General features: G+C 40.7%; 1 protein-coding gene across 1 annotated transcript; it reads right to left on the bottom strand.

Annotated features, from left to right (window-relative positions):
* Nucleotides 1-532: 532 nt before the first annotated feature.
* galns (galactosamine (N-acetyl)-6-sulfatase) lies at nucleotides 533-23,247 on the bottom strand. The gene is made up of 14 exons (XM_086289360.1): nucleotides 23,089-23,247; nucleotides 22,700-22,823; nucleotides 21,875-21,949; nucleotides 19,159-19,261; nucleotides 18,527-18,670; nucleotides 17,726-17,792; nucleotides 16,460-16,587; nucleotides 16,213-16,352; nucleotides 16,004-16,107; nucleotides 12,302-12,444; nucleotides 11,306-11,408; nucleotides 6,148-6,269; nucleotides 2,213-2,330; nucleotides 533-1,224 (listed from the first exon to the last, which is right to left on the bottom strand). The coding sequence occupies exons 1-14, from the start codon at nucleotides 23,206-23,208 to the stop codon at nucleotides 1,138-1,140; spliced, it is 1,578 nt and encodes a 525-aa protein (XP_086145486.1). The 5' UTR covers nucleotides 23,209-23,247; the 3' UTR covers nucleotides 533-1,137.
* Between the last annotated feature and the right edge of the window lie 106 nt (nucleotides 23,248-23,353).

The raw sequence follows: 23,353 nt of genomic DNA, 5'->3' as shown, positions 1-23,353 counted from the left end.
CCACCAAAACAGTTCTGCCCTACTGGGACACAGACTCTGGACTGGGCTGTGACACTACCTTTGGATTCTGCATGCTGTGAAGTGCAATAGGCTTGCTCTGGTGGATCCCACTGCATGTATGTGGCTGGACCGATTAGGGAGACCATCAGGGCGCGGTATGTATTATACCTGAACAAAAAGGTCACCCAGCAAGATGACGCTGTGTTCAATTTGGATTCCTGTGTTTGAGTAGTATACAATAATGACAATGACCCACCATCTACAGCAAAGGTGTCAAACACAAGGCCCGGGGGCCAGAATCACCCCGGCAGAGACTCTAATCCGGCCTAACTGAAAAGCATTTAAAAATGTGAAGGAAGGTGCAATTGTTGCCCTTTTAACTATATGTTTATAGGTGTTACAGCTTTATTTTGACTGATGATGACCTGACACATAAGTTAAACATACATAAAAAATGAAATAATGAAAATATAGTATAGGAATTTCTTTGTGTGTGTGTGTGTTTTACAGTGGATTCACAAGATACCCGGTGTATCCACTAAACCTATGCACTGTACACATAAATACACCTTTTCTTTTTACACCCAATTTTACATCTTTATTTCTCACAATTTAAGCCCATACAATTTATTTCTTACAGTGTAAGAGTGCTGACAGACTTGTTTCATTAACTTGAGCAGCATTTCTTTACCACGTAGAAAAAAACCTGATAAATGCAGCTGAAATTGCACTTCTATTGCTCATATTAAGAGATCTCAAGGATTAAATGTGTAATTAAAGACAGAAAGGGAAGTTTCACTGGTATGGCCCACTTCAAATTAAAGTGGGATGTATGTGGCTCACAATGTAAAATGAGTTTGGCATCCTTGATCTACACCAATAAAATCTGTTTTATCCATTCCATAGCAAGTTGAAATAGAATTGGCAGATTAAAACACACAGATGTAAAAATAACTGCAATCATAGTTTGCAAACACGTTTCCCTGATTTGACCGAATGCTCTTTTCTTCAAACATTGTACAAAAACACAAAGAGTTTAAAAATACATTCCTTTACACACAGAGGCTGTGTCCTATTCTATGGCTTGGCACATCTTCAGGTTTTAGTTCCTCATGTTGGCGTCCAGTACTTTTGCTCTCAGTGTGGCCAGTCGCACTTCCAGGGGTTAGACTCGGGCGGTTTCAGACACTTTCCCAACTTCTCACAGCCAGCGGGGGCCCAGTTCTATAAAACAGAGAGGTCCACACAGTAAGTACAGCAAAATGAAAGTATCAAATATATGATTGCTCTGCAGTACAATGCATTGCTGCTTTTTAAAGTCGTAACTGATCTTCACTAGGCTGAAAGCAGCAGATAATATTTGTTTCCTGTCCTGTGTCATAGTTTAACATTTTTTAAATGTTAAACTATGAATTCATATTATCCCTGTGTAACATTTTTCATCAAAAAACTTAACTGATTGAAAAACTGATTATTCTTTCCCAATACATACCATGCATAAAGTGTATTTTTCAAATACTGAAGTGGTGCCATGAAATTTTAATGTCTTCTTACTTCAAATTTACCAGTTTGACCTTGAGCGGTCGTATTACCTACTAGGTTGTGCACATTTTCTTGTGCACCATTACTCTAAAAGTAAGTCCTCATGACAAAACCATGTTAAAAAGATAAAAAAAAATGTACTTTTCCTTATGAAAAATGCAGAATAAAAAGATGCAAAAATTCAGGCTTTTAAGCATTTAAATTATCACACTTCTATCAAAGACAGGAATTGGACGCAATGTAGCATGTTTATTTGAATGACCACCAGGGGGCAGTGCCATGCCACAAATAAGGTGGGCGCTTGGGGAGACAAAGCCAGGCTGCTTTTTAAATAATACCGTTACAATAACACTGAAAGAGAAAGTTCCAGACAGAAGGGGAGGATGTCATCAAATCGGTACACACTGATATGTAAAGTTAGCACACAAACAACAAAATAAAAGCTACGATTGATTCAAAGCAAGGCCAGGAGCCTTCTCTATTTTAGCTTGTTCTCCCATAGACTTTTAATTCTTTCTGGCCCTTAAAGGGTTTATCATTGTCACTTACATATGAATTTATCTGATGTATACAGCTGAGAAGAGCACCTGATCTAGTAGTCGGATTTACAACATGACAACTGATCTTAAACATGACTGTAAGAGATATATTTAGTTATATTGTGTCTCACCATCACTGCACTGTCACACATGTTGAGCTGGGGAATGCCGGGCACCAGAGTGTCTTTATGCTGCTGCACAACTGGAGATATCCTGCTCAGAGCGTCCTGGTACTCCTTAGAAAGAACACTGCCAACACAATAAACAGCTGGGTATTATCGGCAGAGCACTTTCAAGTGAATGATTATCATTTTAGTTAACCAAAGCTCCAAAACTCCAAAAATGATTCATGTATATTGATGCATGACAAGGAAACATGATAAAAACTAACATGTGAGAAAATTTTGTGCTTTAAATTGAATGATTGTCAACAGAGATGCAAAGTATATTTGACTAATTGATGACATCATCTTGTAGTAATGTTACAAAGAATAAAATCAGATTTTAATATATTTAATACCAAATTTTCTTTAACAGCAATCTGAACAGTTAATCCTGAATGGAACCAGTTGTTTTATGTTCTGGACATATATTAGTACAAATGAGAAAGGCAAGGCTGCTTTTGTGTTTGAAACACACGGAATAAAGATCACCCATTTTTCTGCCTTTCTGTTCATGTATCTAGTGACAAAACATGACTGCAGCCCACGAGCGTTACTCATTATATTGGTGGGGAGACGAGCCGCAGCTTTCGATGACAAAAACAGAAACCTAAACACATAAACACACACACAGGCTGTCCACTCTTGTACCCTTTGGGAAGGCACGCTCAGCAGGATGAACTATGTAACCCCCATCACATCCCCTGTCTCTCAATTACTGTTGTTGGACACCAGTGAGCCTGGGCACCTCTGTGCATTATTATATTCAGAGTGTAAAACACAGGGGCCCTGAAGGCTTTCAAAGGAACGCTGCTCTCAATAGGACCTGTAGGGTTAATGGGCTCTGTGTGTGTGTGTTGGGGGAGTGAGCGTCTGGTGGCGTGACACAGGGATAGACAAATATCAGCAGTGCAATTACACCCCTGATACACTCGCAGGCAGCACCTGTGCCAGCCTTCCATCCTCCCTCCACTGCAAACGCAATGCTCTGATTGGCCCCTGGGGAACATGTGCATGTGTGTGAGGTGAAGTGTCAATTAGAGTAATAACCCCAGGCCCTGTCCAGCTCACACCTACCCTCCCTCTTAGATCTCCCACAGGGCAGCAAGGCTTCCTCCATCAACCAGCACCTGCTCCTTTCCTTGATACTCACTCTTTACTTCCTCCTGCAATTACTTGACTGGTAGCGCTCGCTGCAATTAGTCTCTCTCCTTGTGCGCTGCGTTTGTCATAAGCTAACTATCTATGCATTGTGACCCTAGCTGATAGGGAAAAACCAGATTGCTCCGCTGCGTTAAACATCCAGCATTCAGATTAAATTGCTTCAGCTATCTGAAATCACAAATTCTGCTTTTTGCTCGATCTCGATCAGCAAGAGGGATATTTCATTCCCCTCCTATCTGTGCCGGCTCCTGATTGTTGCGATTCATTTTGCGATAAGTGATGAAGCAGCTTAACAGAAGTAAATGTAAGGGAGATTTATCAGGCTGCTGTAAGTATTCAATTTCTCCGTGCAAGTGTGCAAAGCAAAGTAAAGCAAAGCGCGAGAAAGTTGCACGAGACGCAAAGTTTTCCATTGTTTTGTCTATGCGCCAAAAATCTTACAGTGCAGAAGCTCTAAATCAAAAACTAATAATATCATTTGTTTATACCCCCTCTGCAAACAAATAATGAAAAGCCCACAGTCAGCACAGCTCATTATCATGATTATAACCCTTAGCTTACTAGTGTAGAGGCAAAATCTGGAATAATAAGCAGGCTGTATGCAAATGGAGTCTTTTGATTTATAATGTATGGCACCCAAGGGGGATGGGGGCATAGCTCAGGTGTGTCACCGCTCTGATTACTGATTCATAACACTATTGCTGGAACACATACACACAAACAACCACACAGTAGCAGAAGGTGGGGGAATTGAGGAGACAATCAGATACATCTGTCCTGCCTGCCCCTCCCCTCCACCATCTTCTCCACCCCGGTGGAAATTGAGCACTTCAGTGAGGGACTATTGATTGGGGACAGAAGAGCATGGTGGCAGGCAGCAGATGAGGCCAGACTTGAGCAAGGCTGCCTGCAGTGTTAGGGCTGGGGCTTACACCACACATGACCCGGGGGCTCTGGGGACAAAAGCCGAGGTAGGTGGTGAGGAAGTAGGATGTGTTAATCTCAGGGCACTAGGTCACAGGGACGAAGGGTAATGTGGGAGGCAGAGAGAGGCTTTGAGAGTCCAGCGTAGCCATCATCGAGTTAGGCTGATGCAAACCTGGATGGGTCTGTGTTTCATCCTGGACAGAAGGACCACCAACACAGACCCTGTCATCCTCCCCAGGCCCACATTCATTTACAATAGCAGCAAGGCGTTTTTTTTGCTCTCACAAAGCAAAATGGAAACAACTAGAACTTAAAAAAAAAGGAAATAATTCAAAAATCTCCATAATGACATGAAACTGTGCAGGAACAGAAACCGTGTACATGTGTGCGCTCTTTGCTACATCACAGCCTGCGACAGTAGTGAAGGTATGTGCACAGACAGGCCCTATATCATCTTAAGTGGCTCTTTAGGTGCTGACTAAGATTAATGATGGCCAGGCAGCCGGTCCAGCTGGGGGACCTGAGAGCACACGGACAAAACACAAGCATGCACATGTGCAGACAAACACACACACACACACACACACACACACACGTGTGGATGGAGGAGCACAGTCCCGGCGGATGCAGAGGGACAGCAGCTGAGAGGCGACAAGTGAGATGAGATGCATAGCAGTAGGTGGAGGGAGAAGGTGCGAGAAGGGAAAACAAGTTTGGCGAAGAAGGAGAATTTATAGTGAAGATTAAAACGGATCGAAGAAGAACGGCGCGTGAACAGTGAAGAGGTCAGGCAGCTTGGCGTTGGCGGGGGCGTGACCTTGGAGACAAACTCACTAACCCCTCTGTGCAGAAGTAAAAGAATAAAATAAATGGGCAGTTTTGGTTTGTGTGGATGTGTGTGTGTGTGCACATCTAGCACTCAGCACAACACATGGCTGCATATTGATTGGTTTCTGCCTTTTTTTTTTTATTCCTCCGAGTGAATAGCAAGGCTAAAAGGTGGGCAAACGAAAAACAGCATTAATGTTTTATCATCCAATCTCGCTCCAGAACAGAGAGGAGCACAAGCAGGAAGCAAATGAGGAGATGAGGCTAGAGCAAAAAAAGTATGAACGGCTAAGCTGCAGAAGGCAGAAAAGAAAGGTCAGTCTAAGAGGGTTTATGACAAGAGGAGCCACAGAAAATTCTCTCCTGAAAGCATTTTGAGATTATCTTAATGTATTAGTCACTCTGTCATTTAAAAAAAAGTCTACATGGTCACATTGAACATCTCGCGCTGTCCAGGCAGAGCAGAAGACGGTGCTCATTCATCTTTTCAACCTTATTTAGTAATAGTTCAACCTTGGCCGTTTGCATCCTGTCTCCGTGATTCTTAACTCTCCTTGGAGAGGAGGCAGACCCACACAAAACACATTAAACAGAACTAGCTCTCAATTTAGACCTGAACAATTTATCTTGCAATTTTAACCTGCAGCGATGTACCAAAGGGTTGAGGGCCCGATAGTGATCTTTAAGGAGCTGTTTGCAATCACAAAGAGAAGGGTGTAATCAGGCGTGCTCTGGCTGAGTGGATCAATCCGCCGCCTTTTTCTTTTTTTCATGCTGCTAAATCTTCATTGATCTTGCACACATTCAGTACCACGGGCAAACAACCTTCTTATTCTTATCCCTGCTTTCTTCCCTTTTTTCCCCCCACAGCTTTTTCCCTGTTAGCCTGCTTGACTCCCCTCTTCTCCACACCTCACCCCTGATCCTCTCTGTCCGTTTCCTGGAGATCAGCTAAAAGCAAATTTGAACTTTTTTAAGGTACTGACCTGAGAGGGAACTTTTCTCCAGGATCCCGCCCCAGGTGGAAAATGAGTGGCTGGAGTGTGTGCTCCTTCTGCTCGTGAGTAGTCACATTTGGCACCTCTTCACCCGGACAGAAGTTTATGCCCTGTAAAACATATGACACGTGTTATTAAACACACTGATCTGAGCTACAGGTAAAGTCCTTCACCTAGACTGCCTGTACTTTAATCTACCCCAGAATAAGTATTCTACAATTGATTCCATTTGTTTTAAAATCAACATTTTAAAGCAGTGGAACCTTTCCTCTGTCTATATTTTCCAGTTTATATGCCTGCTGAAGCATCAGTTCACCAAACACAAATCGATACTCGTGTGGCAGCAGCACGGCCGCTGCCGTCTGTGCTTATTCTTGTAGAAGACTAATCCATGACACAAAAAGCAGACCTGCCTGAAATACTATCCTCAATTAAACATGAAACATAATATCTGAAGAAATAGAAGAAATAGAATATTTGCTTTGGCTCGTTTTGCACCACATAAATGACACTTAAGACATCGTGAAAATATGGATCTCAGTAATGTGATTACAATTTGTCTTTAAGTTTGATGGTTAAAGATGTTTTTATGCGCTTCATCATGTCCAATTAAAAAAACAAAAAACACTGCACTAAGCTCGGCAGGAGAGATGTGAGTGTTTAGGTTTAGGCTTGCAGCCACCTGCTGCCAAGAGCTGAATGCTTAATCTCATTGTAGTATGGGTTATATGCATATTGTCTTCCAATCTGCTGTGTTATTTGTGCTCCTGTTGGTACACCGTGAAGGCTTTCTCGCAAAACAGAGAAATTTTGCTGCCTCCTCTTCATCTCTCCACGCCTTCGCTCCTGCTCCCTGACTCTATTTCTCAGGAGCCTGGCAGTGATCGCAGCCTGATTGAGTCACACTCACTCCTCCAGAACCCCCTGGAGATCTGCCTCCTCCTTTAGTACACACATAAGCACACGCACGCACAAACAAACTCACACTTTTGGGTTTTTTTTTGATGAGCACAACTAATATTGAAAAAGCATTCATCTGTAAGACACTGTTGCTGCCCCCCCTCTGAGATCACTCAACGGAGCACCTCAAAATACATATAGAAGAGAGAGAAAGAGTGAGAGTGAAGATAGATACCCCCTGCCCTGCAGAGCTTCCACTGATCCAGACTTGTCCTGCCTTTTAAAGTCAACTGCTTAGAAATGCAGAAAAGAATCAGGGGGGCAAAAAAAAACATCCCAGAGGAGCAGCAAGAAAGGCCTGCTGTGTGTATCTGTCTGACTTTTTCTCTTGTAGCCAAGATATTAGAGCAAGAACTCCATATCTCACATGACATTAATGCTATGGATACAGCAAGGCTGCTTTTAAACTGGAGCACCGTGGTTGTCATTACAAGATAAGGTGCAGGAGCATCCATGGGTGGGAGCGTGGATTTTGGGGATGGGAATGAGGAAAAAGTATTTGATTTGGCTGGAATGTTTTATGTAGACTGGACAATGTTTAAATATATTCTTTCTTTCACATACTGAATATTTGACTAATCTGAACAGCAATTTAAAGAACAGAAACAGGTAAAGATAGTAAAATGTATTTGACAAAAAAAACATTTAAAAACTGTTAAAAAAAATTTTTTTTTTCCTTCATACCAATCAAACCTCTCATGAACCCTCAGATCTGTGTTATGGCCATTGTAGTTGGTGATATTAAACAACTTAACTTTAAGTTGACTGGAGTATTTGCATTTGCTCTATCTTAACAAGCATCGAAACTGAGCTAAAACAGGACATTTTTGCATGTATATCAGTTGTGAGTGATTAAGAGAGCTTCAACTAACACAACAGGAGAATTTCTATGCTGGATTCATGTAAATAAATGATTGGACTACAACAAAATCCTAGTTTTACTGTCACAAAATTAATACAATCCCTGTTTAAAGGAAATCCATCCTCTTGCAAGAAGCAGCTTAGTTTTGCTGCTATAGGTGGTTTTACACCTTCTCAATAACATTTTGCTTTCACATTGTTGTGGAGGAATTTTGGTCCACTCTTATTTACAAGGTTGCTTCCATTCACTGAAGTTTGCAGCCATTCATTTATTGATTTATTAAAATTCATATATGTGAATTTATACATTTTACTGAGGTTTGAATTTTGTCTGGGCCATTACGATGCATGCACATTTGACATACTTCGGTATACAGAGGAGTGACTGCAAGGTGTCCAGGTCCAGTGGCTGCAAAACAAACCCAAATCCTCACCCCCTCCACCACCGTGCTTGACAGCTGGTATGAGGTATTTGTAATGGTAATGGCGTGATTGGTTTTCACCAAATGTGGTGCAGTGCATTATGGGTAAACATCTCCACTTTGGCGCTGTCTGTTTAATTGACATTATTCCAAACATCTTGTGGTTTGTTCAGGTTTAACATCTAAGCTGTGTTCCCATGTTCTTTTTACAGAGAAGAGACTTTCTCTCCACGGCAGGCTTTCCAAACAAACCATACTTGTTCAGCCTTTTTGTAATTGTACTGTTATGAACATTTAAGATGCTAACTAAGACCTGTAGAGTCTCAGATGTAGGTTGCAGATTTTTTGGTCTTTGAGCATTGCATGGCCTGACCTTGGGGTGAATCTGCTGGGACGTCCACTGCTGGGAAGATTGGCAGCTGTCTTAAATGTTTTCCACCTGTGAATAATCTTTCTCAGTGCAGATTGATGGACTTCAAATTGTTTGGAAATGTCCTTTTAACCCTTCCCAGATTGATTGGCAGCAATAATTGCTTCTCTATTGCTGATATCTTTCCTCCTTGGCATTGTGTTAACACTCACCAGAATGCTCAAGACGTGCAAACTGGCAAAAGTGTAATATGCTATGTGTTATTTTTCATATGTGGTTGCCTTGCTTTAAGACTTGCTAAGGACCAGATTATTTTTATTATGTCCTGATTTGTAAAACCTTTGAATTTAAAGAGGGTGTGCTTTACTGTTCTCATTCTGCAGAATGAAGGCAAAACATCTAAAAGAAACAACTCCAACCAAAACACGTTACTGACTGGAGGGAAGCTCCAAGTATGATAATTTATTTGTGCTTTTACTTGAATGAACAATAATTTCTGCTGCCTGGGGTTTGTCAGTCAATACAATAACATGATGCTATGAGGAATCACGGGAGTTATTGTCTTTTTCAACATTTCTGATGAAATGATGTGACTTGAGCTGAGTTTATTACAGTTTCATTCACACTATTTTTTATTCTAATAAATCTTTTATTTAATATAGATCAAAAGGCAACAAGTAGCATTAGCTGCAGTAACATTAACTGCTAACCTAGCATCAGATGAGTTGACTGCTTAAGCTGTTACTTGAGCTAATGTTATATCCGATGCTCAGACTAACTTAGTGAATATTTGAATTACTTTAAGCTTATTGTCACCATTATTAACAAGTGTTTACAGGTGTTAGAGTAACCAGAGAGTGTAAAATGATGTGACAGGTTCTTTTTTGAACATTGTTGGAAATATTTGGACACCATCATATGTGCTTTCATTCTTTCATTTATGAATTAGTACTTTTACTAAATTAAAGACTGATTGTGTTTTTTTCACCAGTGTGCATTAAAGTGTGTTAATGTAAAAAAAACAAATTCTAAAACTTATAATTCAAGTTTAAAGTACATCAGCTATGGCACAGCCTAATTCTTGTCAATTTCTTCAGTTTCAGTGATGCCAAGAAAGAGGTATTCCCAGTACACTTGTCTCAAAAAAACTTCCTTTTTCAGTTTTTGCCATATGAAGCATTCAGCAAGGCTACTCACAGTTGCATAGGTTACTCAGCAATCCAGATAAAAGGGAGACACAGTCACGAGAAACTATGTTTCACAATATTAACATCAATACGTTGCCTCAAAAGAATTTGATGAGAGGCATTTAAGCCTGTGAAATTTCTCATTTTCCTCATGGCTGAGCAGCACAGACTCAGCCAGGACAGAGCAACACGTCTCCCAGCCATTAACCTGTAATTTCATTCTTCTTTAGAGACACACATCTTCCTTCCTTGTTTATTTTTCAGCAAGGAGCACAAAAAAAGCCAAATTGTACTGCAGCACATTACTTACAAAGCAGCAATACACGTTTCATTTCAGTGAGGAGTGGATCTCATTGTGTATCACTATCATGAGACGGGTTAATCCTCAGTGTATATGGGGTGGGTTATCTTTAACATGAGTTTAGTAGGAATGATCAATTCCAAAGAAAGTAGAGCATTACCTTTAAAGCAGATGTATGAAAAGTGAATGTGGGCAACACAAGAAGAAACAGTTTAGGAGTTCATAATGACATCGGAGATTTGTCTTGTAGGAGCTCAACCGTCAGTCAGCGAAACAGACTAGACACGCACGTCTGTACAAAGAAGCCCGAACATGTATGTGCATGTTTTTTTTCCATTCTGTCTTTTCTCTCTCCCATGTGCACACACACACACACACACATACCAATCGATAGGCAACTCACAGGCAATCAGACGCCATTATTTGTGAAGTTCCACTTCAGTTCACATGAGTTGATAAAGGAGGCTACTATTGATTCAGCGGCCCTGAAGGAGAGAGCAATTTAAGCAACCGATGGGGCATAAAACAAACTGGATCACAGGAAAGGCATAGCCATGGAGGGAGGACAGAAGGACATGTTTTTATAGATGGGCCCGGGGTAGCCAGGGAAAAAAGAAAAAGAAAAAGAAAACGCACTATACTTTAGCTTCTCAGGTGCCAGATTTCACATTTCTATTGATATTTTTAATCCGCACTGAGCTGATGTAATTATGCCTGAGCGCTATGATGCCAAAAGAACAAGCAGGTAATGACGATATGTAAATTTGGGGGGGGGGGGGGGGGGGGGGTGTATTTCCACTGGAGTTTGAACAAACAAGTCATCTGGTTGATGAATGATGTACATTCGCTTATGTGGGGGCTCTTCATTAATATTCATTACACTGATGTACACAGCAGTCAACTGATGAGCCGCTCTCATGATAACACCAGCAACAGCCAAAGTGTTTGTGTGTTTGAGTGCGATTAGGAGAGACAAAGGAGGAGGATGTGGCAGTGCAAATGAAGAACTGAGGAACAGAGTTGAACTGTTCAGAGGGAATCTCACCTGTCTAAACTCCTCCCATGAGTTGCTCCAGGTCCAGTAGTGTGCCTTGTATTCTCCAAGCCTCACAGCCATCAGTTCATTCCCACGGTAATAAAATATTGGCCTGAAGATGGCGAGAAGAGGCAGAAATAAAGCTCAGATTTACTTCAACTTGCATATATTAACATCAAATTGCCTTAGAAAATGTGGAGGAACGTAAACTCCCTAAAAATCACTCAGACTGTTGTGAATGTCCGTTTTTGGTCAAAATTAAGAGTCTGTCACTAGAAAAGGAGTGAATAATGGCACAGAAAGCAAAAGTTGTGGGAGCCACACAGTTTTCAAAAAATATCATCCTGATGGACACATGAACCTTTGTACAGTGTTTTTATGCATTTGTATGAAGCCCTCAAATGTCAACATTTTCATAGCATATAGCAAAAAGACATTAAGATTCATTGTAGAGGCAATTACACTCGTCAGCCACTTTATTAGGCGCACCTGCTAATCAGCCAATCACATGGCAGCAATTCAGTGTCTTTAGGCACGTAGACGTGGGCAAGACGACCTGTTCAAGTTCAAACTGGGGATCAGAATGGGGAAGAAAGGTGATTTAAGTGACTATATATTTGGCATGGTTGTTGGGGTCAGATGGTCACCAGTAGATCAGAACCTGCTGATCAACTGGGATTTTCCAACACAACCATCTCAGAATTGAAACATAAGTAATTCAAATAACCACTTGTTATCACTAAATCTGCAACAGACCTTGAAGCAGATGGTCTGCTAAAAAAAGGAAACTGAACAATAGAAGATTTCAAATACGCTGCCTGGTCTTGTGAGTCTCAATTTCTGGTGCAACATTCAGATGCAAGGGTCAGAATTTGGCATAAATAAAAAGAAAGCATTGATTTATCCAACAATTTAGACTGGTGTTGGTGTAATGTTGTAGGGGATATTTTCTTGAGGTGTTAAGGAAGAACAAAAGTGTGTGTGTGTGTGTGTGTGTGTGCTCACCTGTTTTTGAGTGGCTGGGAGCAGTTGAGCAAAACAGGTGTTAGGTCCAGTCCGTCTAGGATTCGATCATCAGGAGGGTTGATGCCAGCGAGAACCAGACTAGTGGTGAACAGGTCCATGACATTGGCCAACTGGAAGTTCACCTATAGACAAGAGAAGAAAATAAACGGGTCTAGTAAAATAAGATGTTCCACACACACACACACACACACACACACACACACACACACACACACACACAGAAAAGCATGTTTGTTTGAGGACCATCCACAGAGAAATACACTACTAGAGTTTTGTCTTTTGATCGCTTGTTCACATCTTTCACGGGTTCTGAAATGTCCTCCTTGATGACTGAAGTCCTTGAAATCAAGAATGAGCTGTGGCAACATGCTAACAATGCACAGTCATGACATGCATTCGTTCCATGTGTGGTTGTGTGTACACACGCAGGAAAAGAGATGCATTTCAACAGCCTCCACTCTAACCTCTGCATGCAGGTTTATTATTACAACTCCAAAATGCTTCTCTTTCTAAATTAGTTTTGGGAGGGAAAAAAGGGGGAAAAAAGGAGGAGCAAAAAAAAAAAAGAGGAAAGGAGAGGAAGTAGAGAGAGGACAAGACATTGGCGAGAAGGTGGCTGAAGCTAGAGCGAGCTGGCGTTTTATCTCCTTCTCCCAGTCCCAGTGAAAAGCGTTATTTTATTTATAAACTTTGAACTATTTGAGATAAAATGCCATTTTTTCGCTGTCATCCTTGATCTTCCGTTCCATTCTCTCCTGAGCGAGCCTTAGAGGGAGACGGCACGCTCACAATCAGATAGCGCTATCAGCCCTCTGCAGCTGCACCGCCATGTGCCGCTGTGCTCCTATCGGCAGCCAGCACACATACAGGCGTACACACAAGCTCCTAAGCACTGAAATGAATTCCCCTTTTCTTCTGTATCCACAGAACTAGCCACAGAAAGGGCTCTGCAATGCACTCCATGATCTATCTGCACATCCAGACGCTCTTTCTCTCTTTCGTGCGCGCGTACACAAACATGGAGAGATTTGGTCCTTTATTTCATTTTTCTTTTTTTTTTTTAAGTCCCTCTAATACAGACACACACAGACCGTTAAAGAAGACAGGACAAAAGGACAAGAGGAGAAGCAGCACTGACATTTAGTTGGGAATAACTTGCGTCTCCAAAAACTGAAAGTTTAAAACTCGGACTGGTCTGACAGAGTTTATCTCACGAGTTGCCATCTTTTATTTCCTCCCTTATTAGCTCTGCTCTCTTTTGCAGTCTAAGCTGGGTTTTTTTTTTTTCAAATCACCCTTTGTTCTTTTCTCTTTTGTCCCACTCTTTGCTCCCTATTAATGTCACATTCTCCTGTTTTCTCCATTGTAAGCAGTGTTTATCTGAGGAGGCAGTGCTTCTATCCCCATCTCTGCCACTCTGCCAGTGTGTCTGCAGCCTGATAACCCACCGAAGGGGATTGCGATGCTCAACGATGTTGTGGCACTGTCAGCCCACCCACCTCCCAATCTCTGTTCCTGTAGCCACCATGCAGCCCCTCACCTGCCCTCAGGCACAAGGAGAATGCTTCAGAGCACCCGTGCGCCCTCATCTCAGATCTGCTCCTTCCATCCTCCAAAATATACAGTAAGTGAATGACTAATCAAAAACATTCACCTGCACTCAGACTCGTGTCAGTTTAATTGAGTCATCACTCATATTCATTCACTGATAACAGGCTTTATTTTCTATTAATAGGCATGGAAATACCAAGCTCATGTAAATGAAGCCAATGGAAAAACCCTACAAAACCTGCGGTTCCGAGTCAATCCCCGTGGACTGCCATATTAACATCTCTAACTTTCTAGCAAAATTTAATATGTGAACAGGCTGATAACTGTATGCAGGATGTGTCTGAACTCGCCTGTTTGAACTGTATCAAGGCCTAAAGCTATGCTCTATCTACAGCCAACCAGTCTGCTGTCTATCTGCTGGGTTTAACCTCCACCAGTTCAACTCACTGAACTGGATCTCTTGACTGTTTTAATGTTTGTGCCATCTGGAGTTTTTAATGTGGTCACCTTAAGGTAACTGTTGTTGTGATTTGGCGCTCTATCAATAAAAATAAATTAAACTAAATTAAAATTCTGGTATCGCATGTTCTTTATAAATAATAATAAATAAATAAACCAAGATGACAGCAGACACAATGCTAACTGTTGAAATAGTATTTTTGTCTCCAATTCCCAAATGCTCCAAAAACTTTCTCCTGTGTTCTGTGTTGGGTCACTACAATAAACCTAATAAATCCCCCCATTTAAGAAAAGCTTGCCAGCTTGGTAATTTGTCTCCAGAATTTTGTTCAGAGGGTTTACAGACTTTTCAAAGCACCCATCAACAGAGATTTGAAAAGACTACAAAATAAAGACAGGGGGACAATCTTGTATCTGTTATCCTTCCTCCCAAGTGACACAAAGTGATAAATCCAGAGCTATAGAGCACAGAAACTCCAGCACAATAGCCTTGTCATCACATCCCTGGATATTTCAGGATCTACAGTCCCCTTTCTACTAAAACTCGAGTCAAGTCATTACAACTACACACACACACACACACACACAGGTGTTTTAAGGTTAGAAAGCTCTCTCTCATTCAAACAAACGTGCACATATAGTTGTGTGGGAGCTAACATAAATTACACCGACATGTTCTGCACCCTTGCATGTGCATATAGAGGCACACTGGTCAATTATAACATGGCACAGGTGCAGGCAAAGCCTTACAAACGCTAAAACCATCCTGGCAGTGTGGCAGTGCTGCAATCTTTAGCACTCTTCCCCCTTTTCTCTTTTCTACACCAGCCACCTCTTTTACTTCTTCCTTGCCTCTTTCCCTCCAACCCCCCCACCCCCTCCCGTTCCTTTATCCTGAGCGCCTGGCATATTCAGATACTGAAGTCCTCATTACGGCTCAATCCAACCTCAGCAAACACACAAACAGATTAGCCGCTTAAGACGCTCCCAATCCCCCTCTCCCTCGCTACTCTGCTGTGCTATCAGGCCCCAGCACAACCCTGTGAGATGAGCCAGGGGCAAGGCTTACTGCAGACTGCAGCCTCCGCTTGCTCCTCCACAAAATCCCTCTGCGTCACAGCCCCGTGTCACAGCTGCCCCTAATACAATTAAAAGTCATTTGCAGAACGCACAGGCTTAGGGGATCACAGTGTGGGTGGGGGGTTAAATTGGGGAATGTGAGGAGGGGGGTTTGGGGCATTAATTCCAGAAATATTTTAGGAAACAGTAGAAAAAGGCTCCCACTTGCTTTGTGGCCAAAATCACAGTCTGGCTTTCTGGAGTTCGGCTCTGTTTGACAGAAGCTGGACACAGTCGGGATTAATTGATGCCAGTGGATCAAATTGTGTATGTGTAAATAGCTAATTGATACATAAACAAAAAGCTACAATGATTGTTTGAAAGAGAGAACGAGTAAAATAATTCCTTTATACATAACTTGCTTCACATTTTCAGCTCCTGGTACAATCTGATTGGCAGAAAGTCAGGGAACAACAAAGCATAGAATAATAAGCTGTCCTCTGGGTGCCTGGACTAAGATTAGACTAGCCTCTCGAGAGCACGTGTTGTATTTTATTGTGGGGTTTTTCATGCTTTATTTGGTAAAAGCTCTAATGACTGGGGCTTTCTTACTGAGCCTTCTTTGATGTGCCCAGGCCACCAAGCAATGGCAGGCTCCCTCATGCCTCCCTCAAAGGTGGTCTCCTTCCCACAGAGGAAGGGTCCGTTGCTGCCACCTGAGGAGTCAAAAACCACAAAAACACCTGCATCAATCACACGGGACACAAAAGCGAGTCAGAATTAGATAAAAAAAGCACTTTCTTTATGAAATAATTGCCTACTTTCATTGGGGCCAGACATAACAGCTGCACCGTTGTCTGAGGTGAAGAAGACAAAGGTATTATTGTCAATACCAAGAGTTCGCAGCCACTTCAAAATCTGACCGATGCTGTAGTCCAGCTCCATCACCGCATCGCCATAGCTGCAGCACAAAGGCAGATCACGTTTTTCACCTTGATACAATCATTTATAACCACTTGCATGACATTGTCTTTGCGTCAATAGGAGAGTCAGCAGGATAAAATGTACCGGCCTCGCTGGCTCTTCCCTAAGAAGCGTTTGGAGGCATAGACGGGTGCGTGAGTGGCATCGACTGCCCAGTAGAGGAAGAAGGGCTGCTGAGCTTTAGTTTGACGAAGTATGAAGTCAAGACCTTCCTGCAGAGGTGGAAGAATACGTCATTACACTGGGAATACAAAAGCCAGGAGACTTACTGCAGCCTCTTTCACAGCATTGCAGTTAAGGTAAGAAGAATTCTCTTTCTCACTCACTAAACACTCAAACAGTGTTTTCAAGTAAAGCAGTGCGTCAGACAAGCCTTCAATAAAACCGCCTCCAAGCAGAGAGCATGGAGTTCAGTTTTTGTTTAAACTGTTTTAGATAGAGACTCATCAGCCTTCTTAGGTATTGTTGTACTAAGGAGTCTCCAACGTGTTGTCTAGCCTGTTGAAATCAATAAAAGCAAACTGAGGAACATCTCTTGATACAATGCAAAACAGTTTCAACAGTTTCAACAAAAACACACATTCTAACTGTCATGTAGGCACAATACTGTATTGTAGTTTTAGCAGTTTATTAACACTGAAACACTGAAAACTGAGCTTGTAACCCAGGAAAAGGATGGTTACAATTAATCTAAAACGCTTTGCTAACTACATTTCAGACACTTACATTTGCATCAATTGTTCTTTATTACAAAAAGAGACAATCGTTTTGCACACAGATAAATATTTTACAGTAGATGACTGCAAATTTGCCAGTTATCCAAACAAAACTTAACAGTTACAAAAAGAAATCTGATTTTTGCTTAATGTTCACCAAGTTTTAAGACATGATGCCTTTCACAGGACCGCCCTCTTCCAGTGATGACACACCCTTCCAACATGCAGTGTGTCTCTGCATGCTGGTTTTGATCATGTTCCAAACTGAATGGGAAGGACTGCCGCAGCAGAGATAATCAGTGCACTTCCTCTGGTTAAATTACAGTAATTATTAAAGGCCAGAATTAGGCTTTACCTGCATTCATTATTTATTTTCAATTATATGTTTTTAATTTTTTCATATTTGGGTGAGCCAAGGTAAAATTCTGTATTCTGGCAGGCAGTAACATTTTGTCCCCGCCCTATGAGAGCTGGGATAGGCTCCCAGAAGACAAAAGGTGGGTTAACAAGTTGCTAGTTTAACACAGGCAGGACCGTTCTGTCAACTGCTTTACAAAACATTGCATCAAAATGTGATGTACCTGGTATGAGTATGTCACACTGAGACAGCAACAACAGGTGATCCTTTGCTTACCATCAGGTAGATCTGTGTGAGGTTTGACTCTCCAGTCTCTCTGTCAATCTTAAAGTCCTCATAGAATCTGAAAAAAATAACAAATGTATACATTTCATTGACAACACCTTCGTCCCATCTGAATAATAGCTAAGGTCAAGCTGGCCTATTTATCGTCTGTGTTAAAAAAAGATTTAGCAGTAACCTGATTGTGTCATCAGTCTGCCTCCAAACTGACTGAAACTACTGTGGACTATGTGATTAGGAGAAAGGAAGTAAATTTCCCTCCTGTTGAGGGTGTTTGCAGGAAATTTTGGTGAAAGCCATATTTGGGAAGTGTCAGCGAAGCTGAGCAGAGGGAACTGTTATGAGGCGCTGCTGAAGCGTGGCGCAGCAAACAGAGAAGCAGTGACAGGCATCTCTTTCTTACGCTTCACTTCCTCCAGGTGTCCTCGCACACAGCCAACGCAACCTGCCGTCTCTTGAGGGCATGTGTGTGTCTCCCTGTATATGTGCCTACGTGTGTGTGTGCTTCTGTCCAGGGCCCAGGTATGCAGTGCTGATTAAACCCATGGCTAAGCGAAAAACACGCCCGGCTGCCAGTTCCAATGACCCTGAATACACATATGGCTGTTTTGGGGAAAACAAATGGGCGGAAAATGGAATACACAAGCACAGCTGGTACAAAGAAGGAAGAAGGGCGGGGGGGAAGACACTCAACTCATCCTGAGGAGCAGATAGCCAAACTATTCCACTGAGTCATGGGGAAGGAGATTTGTATATAGATTTTCAGCCTTGCTGTGTGTTTGTGTGTGATATTACCTGCCGAGCATCTCAGAGTTGTTGTAGACAGGGATGTTTGGTATCGACTGGTCGTTATAAGGGCCAAAGTGGCAGTTTGGTGAACCAAACCATTCATCAAAACCATTCTTCAGAGGAAGATACTGTGGTCTGTGGCCCAGGTGCCTATAGCGACAAATAAAGTGCATTCACACACTAAGATCAGTGTAGCTGAAGATCAACCCATATGTTTTTGTATATTTACTCTTAAGCCCTAGCTATAAAGTCAGATATTCTTGCCCTGATATTTTTTTTCTAAAGGCTGAATGCAGTTTTTTTTCTGTTTGGATGCAAATACTTACAGTTCGTCACAGTATACTATGTAGACAAATTTTCACATTTTAGAGGCTTAAAACTTGACACTGTGCATCTGCTTTAATGACTAACAAAATATGATGGTGGCATCAGGAAGACTTTGTTCTCATCTTAGCTGCACAGAAAGTCTATGTAATCTTACTTAAAGAAAAGAAGAAGAAATAAGAAAATAAACACTCTTTTTTGTATATTTGCAAATATACTGCACCATATACTTCCACCAGCACTCCTTCCACAACTGATCACTGCTCTCTAAACCTTCAGAGACTTTAAAACCTGAGAAAAGATAAAGAGCTCACCATTTCCCAACTATCTTGCTGACATAGCCCTTTGTCTTCAGCAGCTGGGGTAACAAAATCTCATCCTTGGATATACCTCCTACTATGTCCTGTGGTGTGTATGCTGCAAAAAATAGATCCAAATTTAAGGTACTGAACTTTCCTTTGCTGCAACTATACTGTAAACTGCACAGTATAGATAATGCAGTCAGAAATCAGCAAGAAATTATTTGCACAATGCAAATGCACTCACTATTCCACTTTCCAAACTTCTAGGGAGACTTTTTAGACAAAAACAAAACAAAACAACTACCTTTCAATATATGTAACTAAATGGTTCTACAACCCAAGTCCCAACCTGGGTATAAGACATTTAGAAAAATGTCCCGGAGCACTTTCTTTAGCATATTTGGGCTCCACTGGCACATAAATGTGGAAAGTCTCATCCCACAATGCCTGTGTCCATTTTAGATAGAAGCTTTTTATTGTAGATTTTGAAATAATGACTTAATTATTATTGTTAGTTAATAATTATTACTTCATTATTATTTAATTACTTCAGGTTTTTGTTAATATCTGTGTAAATAAGCCATTTCTTTTGTATACTTTTCGCCCTCGACTTTGTTTCTATTTATTTTATTGAGTTGTTGTTTTTCTTTTGGGATGAATAAATTATTTCTTCTTCCTCTTTGTCTCATTATTATTACATTTTGTCCAAACATGCTGTTGTGTTGTGAAATAATTATCTAAGGACTGCAGCTCAAGATAGGGTGGCTGCAGTGAGCTTGTCTGGGTTTAACACCAAGCTGCAGAACTAAACCAGTGAGCAACAAGGACGAACAGCAAGAGGAAGTGAAGTACAAGTGCTGTCTTACTGTATGATCTATGCTTAAAAACTAAAATATTATATTAACAACCCCACCCGTCGCATATCTTTTAGTCTATTTTATATTGTAACTAAGAAACTCACTACAAAGTAAGCCTTTTTTTATTATTAATAATAGTTTCATATCGGACTGTATTTAAAAGATGGCTCTACCCCCTATGACATCTGTCCATTTTTGGACTCCTGATTTGAAGCCTCCAAGCTATTGGCTATTTAAACTAATGCAGTGGGCATTGGGGTGGCTCCGTGGCTCTGACTGAAAAACCAGGTGATGTAACTGATGTAAGTGGGACTTTAGGCTATAATTAACTTCAATTATTAACATTAATTATTAACATCTTCGGAACATCTGTTTTCAGCAGCAGGAAACGTTGCATCAAAGTGCAGGTCAAGTCTTAGTTCTGAGAATGTTGATATGTTCGCTTTTCTTCATTGCAACCACCACATGCTCAGTCATTCACCACTTAAACATGCAGACACACACATGCACAAATACACATACACTTGAACACACACCTTATCTATCGCATCCAGAAAATACAATACTATCTGAAATCTTTTTACCTCTTACTAATGTAAGAAAGCTGTCCAAGAAGGCAGACCAAAGTTTCAGTTGAGGTTGTGTGTGTACCTTTTTTGTTATTAGAGTATTTGTGATTAGAACTGAAGCTATCATTTTATTTTAGTAATCAAGTAATCTATTGATTATTGTATCGATTAATCAAGTAATTGGATAAGAAATACTTTTGCTTTGTTAATGAGCAATAATAAATTGGAGGGGCTGGAGGCTAGTTTTTTGTGCTTCTCTTAACAGATGTTAATATGGTGCATGATGGTATAATTTTAATGTATTATATAAATATTAATGTATTAATATTAATTAACACAATATTTAATATTATTTCACTATCAATCTGAAAAATGTCACAAAAGTTTTGTAATTAATATGGTCTAGGTCACCTGATGCCCCCCTTTAGACTCACCCCTGTCTGCTGCAGGTATCACTGCATGGAAAATAGGACGGCTGCTGTCAGCCAACAGGAAGCTGTATAATTTAAACAGTCTGGTATCAGGCTAAGTTAACAGTTCATCTGCATATTTTAATACAAATTCTGGAGGCTTACTGCTGATTTTTCGTTGTGAAGAAAAATGGCAGTGGATGTAGCAGGTACAAAGTTTTCTCATCGGGTATTTAATAAAATATTTTCTTTAAAAATTATTTTATTTTAATATAGCGTGTAAATACACTGAATTTTTTGGAATATTTGTTATTTCTCATTAATAAGACAAAACTAGTTATCATCTTATTACCTGATGAATCCATGGAACAGTCAATAATCAATTCAAACTATCAAAAGATGCAGCCCTAGTTTAAAGTTTTTTAATATTCAGAGACTATAGCCATGTTTTATTTACAGTCTACACATCAGACAAACCTATTATGTGTTTATTTGTTATGCTATGTAAATATACCAATACTGAGGCTTTTTTCTTTCATCTTATCTGGACGCAAACATATATAATAGTTATAAGGCATTAGCAGCAGAGCCTTTTTTTAACCGTGTGTGAGGTACTGGTGAGTAACAATGTGCATTCAGTCTTTTACCACATTTATGGCTTGCTTAATCACATCAAGCTTGCTCTGTCATGGCCTCTGCCACACAGTTGCAAACATTTTGGACATGTTGGCTTCCTGCTCTAAACACAGTTAAGAAAAAAAAATGTTGCTTGCATGATCGAGACAAGTTTTCATGCTCATTTATTTTCCACACTTATCCAGACTTTGACATTGCTGAAAATGAAAATCCATAATATTGCACAGTGCTTATGAACCCTGTACAAAGACATTACCGTTTCTGGCACGGGCATTAGTAGTGTAGAAACCATTTCTGATGGGCAGCCTCCCGGTGAGAAGTGCAGCTCGAGCTGTGGAAAAATAATGATGTCATTAGACAAGTTGAGTATGCATTTTACTTTTCTGACACACAGATAGAGTGAAATGTGCTCCAATGGAAATGGCCCACATTGAGATTATAAATGGTTTACTGTCTAGCTAGTATTTTGGATAAACTCTTAAATGCAATAAACAAATACAGTTGCCATTATAAAATGGTGCCTCCAGCGTGATGTGTACATTAGTTTATTGCAAATTTGTTTTGTGCAACTACTGACGTCCTCTTTTAGTTAATATTAACAATGCTCAGTGTGTGGACATTTGAAAAAACGTTTCTTGAGAAATGCAAGCGCATTGTCATTAAAATTACCAAACTGGTGATGTTGCAGTAACATTTATGATTTTCTGTATACTCTGTTTTGCACAACATATTTTATAATATTTAAAAAATAAATGTTCTGTGATACATGCATACTTTCAATCTGTAAATCAATTGGTCTTTCAAAATGTTAAAAATGCACAACTGATCAATTCAGTTCAGTTGTATTTATATAGACCCAAATCACAATCACCTCAAGGTGATTTTTATTGTAAGTACTTGGTGACAGTGGGAAGGAAAAACTCCCTTCTAACAGGAAGAAACCTCCAGCAGAATCAGGCTCAGGGAAGCGCAGCCATCTGGCATGACTGGTTGGGGGTTAAAGGGAGGAAGACTGGAAGGAAAGAAATTATATTATCCACTAAAACAAGAAATGTCAGTGTTACATCATCTGCTGACTTACAGGGGGAGCAGAGAGGGTTGGCAGTGTAGAAGTTTGGTAGGAGCATCCCTTCAGCTGCCATGGCATCCAGATTAGGGGTTTCTTTAGAAGGCTGGCCAAACACCCCCAAGTCCCCCCAGCCCATCTGAACAGTAGAGGTAAGTTTATTACTCACTCCATACATATGCAGTCACATTTAGATTAGAGTTTACAGCCTGCTGTTTACACGAAGTAAAGGTGAATAAGTTACTTGAATAGCAGCTGCAGCCAGCACAGAACGACCCGAATAAAACCTCACAGGTTTAACGAGAAATATGCAGCTCAGCCTGTCTCTTACAGTACTGCAATCTGAGGTAAAATTGTAACTAAACATACAAACCAATAGAAGAAAGAAGAAGAGAAAAACTCACGTCATCCATGAGCATGATGATAATGTTTGGAGTTGGAGCGTTTGGTAGGTTTTTTGTCCAGGAACAACATATTATTGCTGCAAAAAAAGTTATCAGAGTTAGAGCAACCATTCTTCCCATGGCTGTGCAGAAGTCATATGAGCCTCCACTACAAGGAAGTGTTTTGTTTGTCTTCGTGCAAGTTTTCAGCGCAATATTTGCGCATACAGGAAACAGCCACTCTTAAGATGTTTGCTAGGATTTATTTACAGTTCACTGAAATCGC

Source organism: Aulonocara sp. 'chitande type north' Nkhata Bay, linkage group LG1 (assembly GCF_057382095.1).
Source record: "Aulonocara sp. 'chitande type north' Nkhata Bay isolate Kocher_YH1m ecotype deep benthic linkage group LG1, A_spYH_male_GT1.1, whole genome shotgun sequence".
NCBI classification, from domain to species: Eukaryota; Metazoa; Chordata; class Actinopteri; order Cichliformes; family Cichlidae; genus Aulonocara; species Aulonocara sp. 'chitande type north' Nkhata Bay.
Note: the sequence above shows the minus strand (reverse complement) of the source record. Positions and strands in the feature narration are given on the sequence as shown.

Excerpts from the sequence above, each read along its gene's own strand:
- galns (XM_086289360.1), bottom strand. The coding sequence starts at position 23,208 with ATGGGAAGAATGGTTGCTCTAACTCTGATAACTTTTTTTGCAGCAATA. Across the intron at positions 22,824-23,088 it reads TCATCATGCTCATGGATGAC|ATGGGCTGGGGGGACTTGGG; the intron begins GTGAGTTTTTCT and ends TCTACTGTTCAG. Across the intron at positions 16,588-17,725 it reads TCACACAGATCTACCTGATG|GAAGGTCTTGACTTCATACT; the intron begins GTAAGCAAAGGA and ends CCACCTCTGCAG.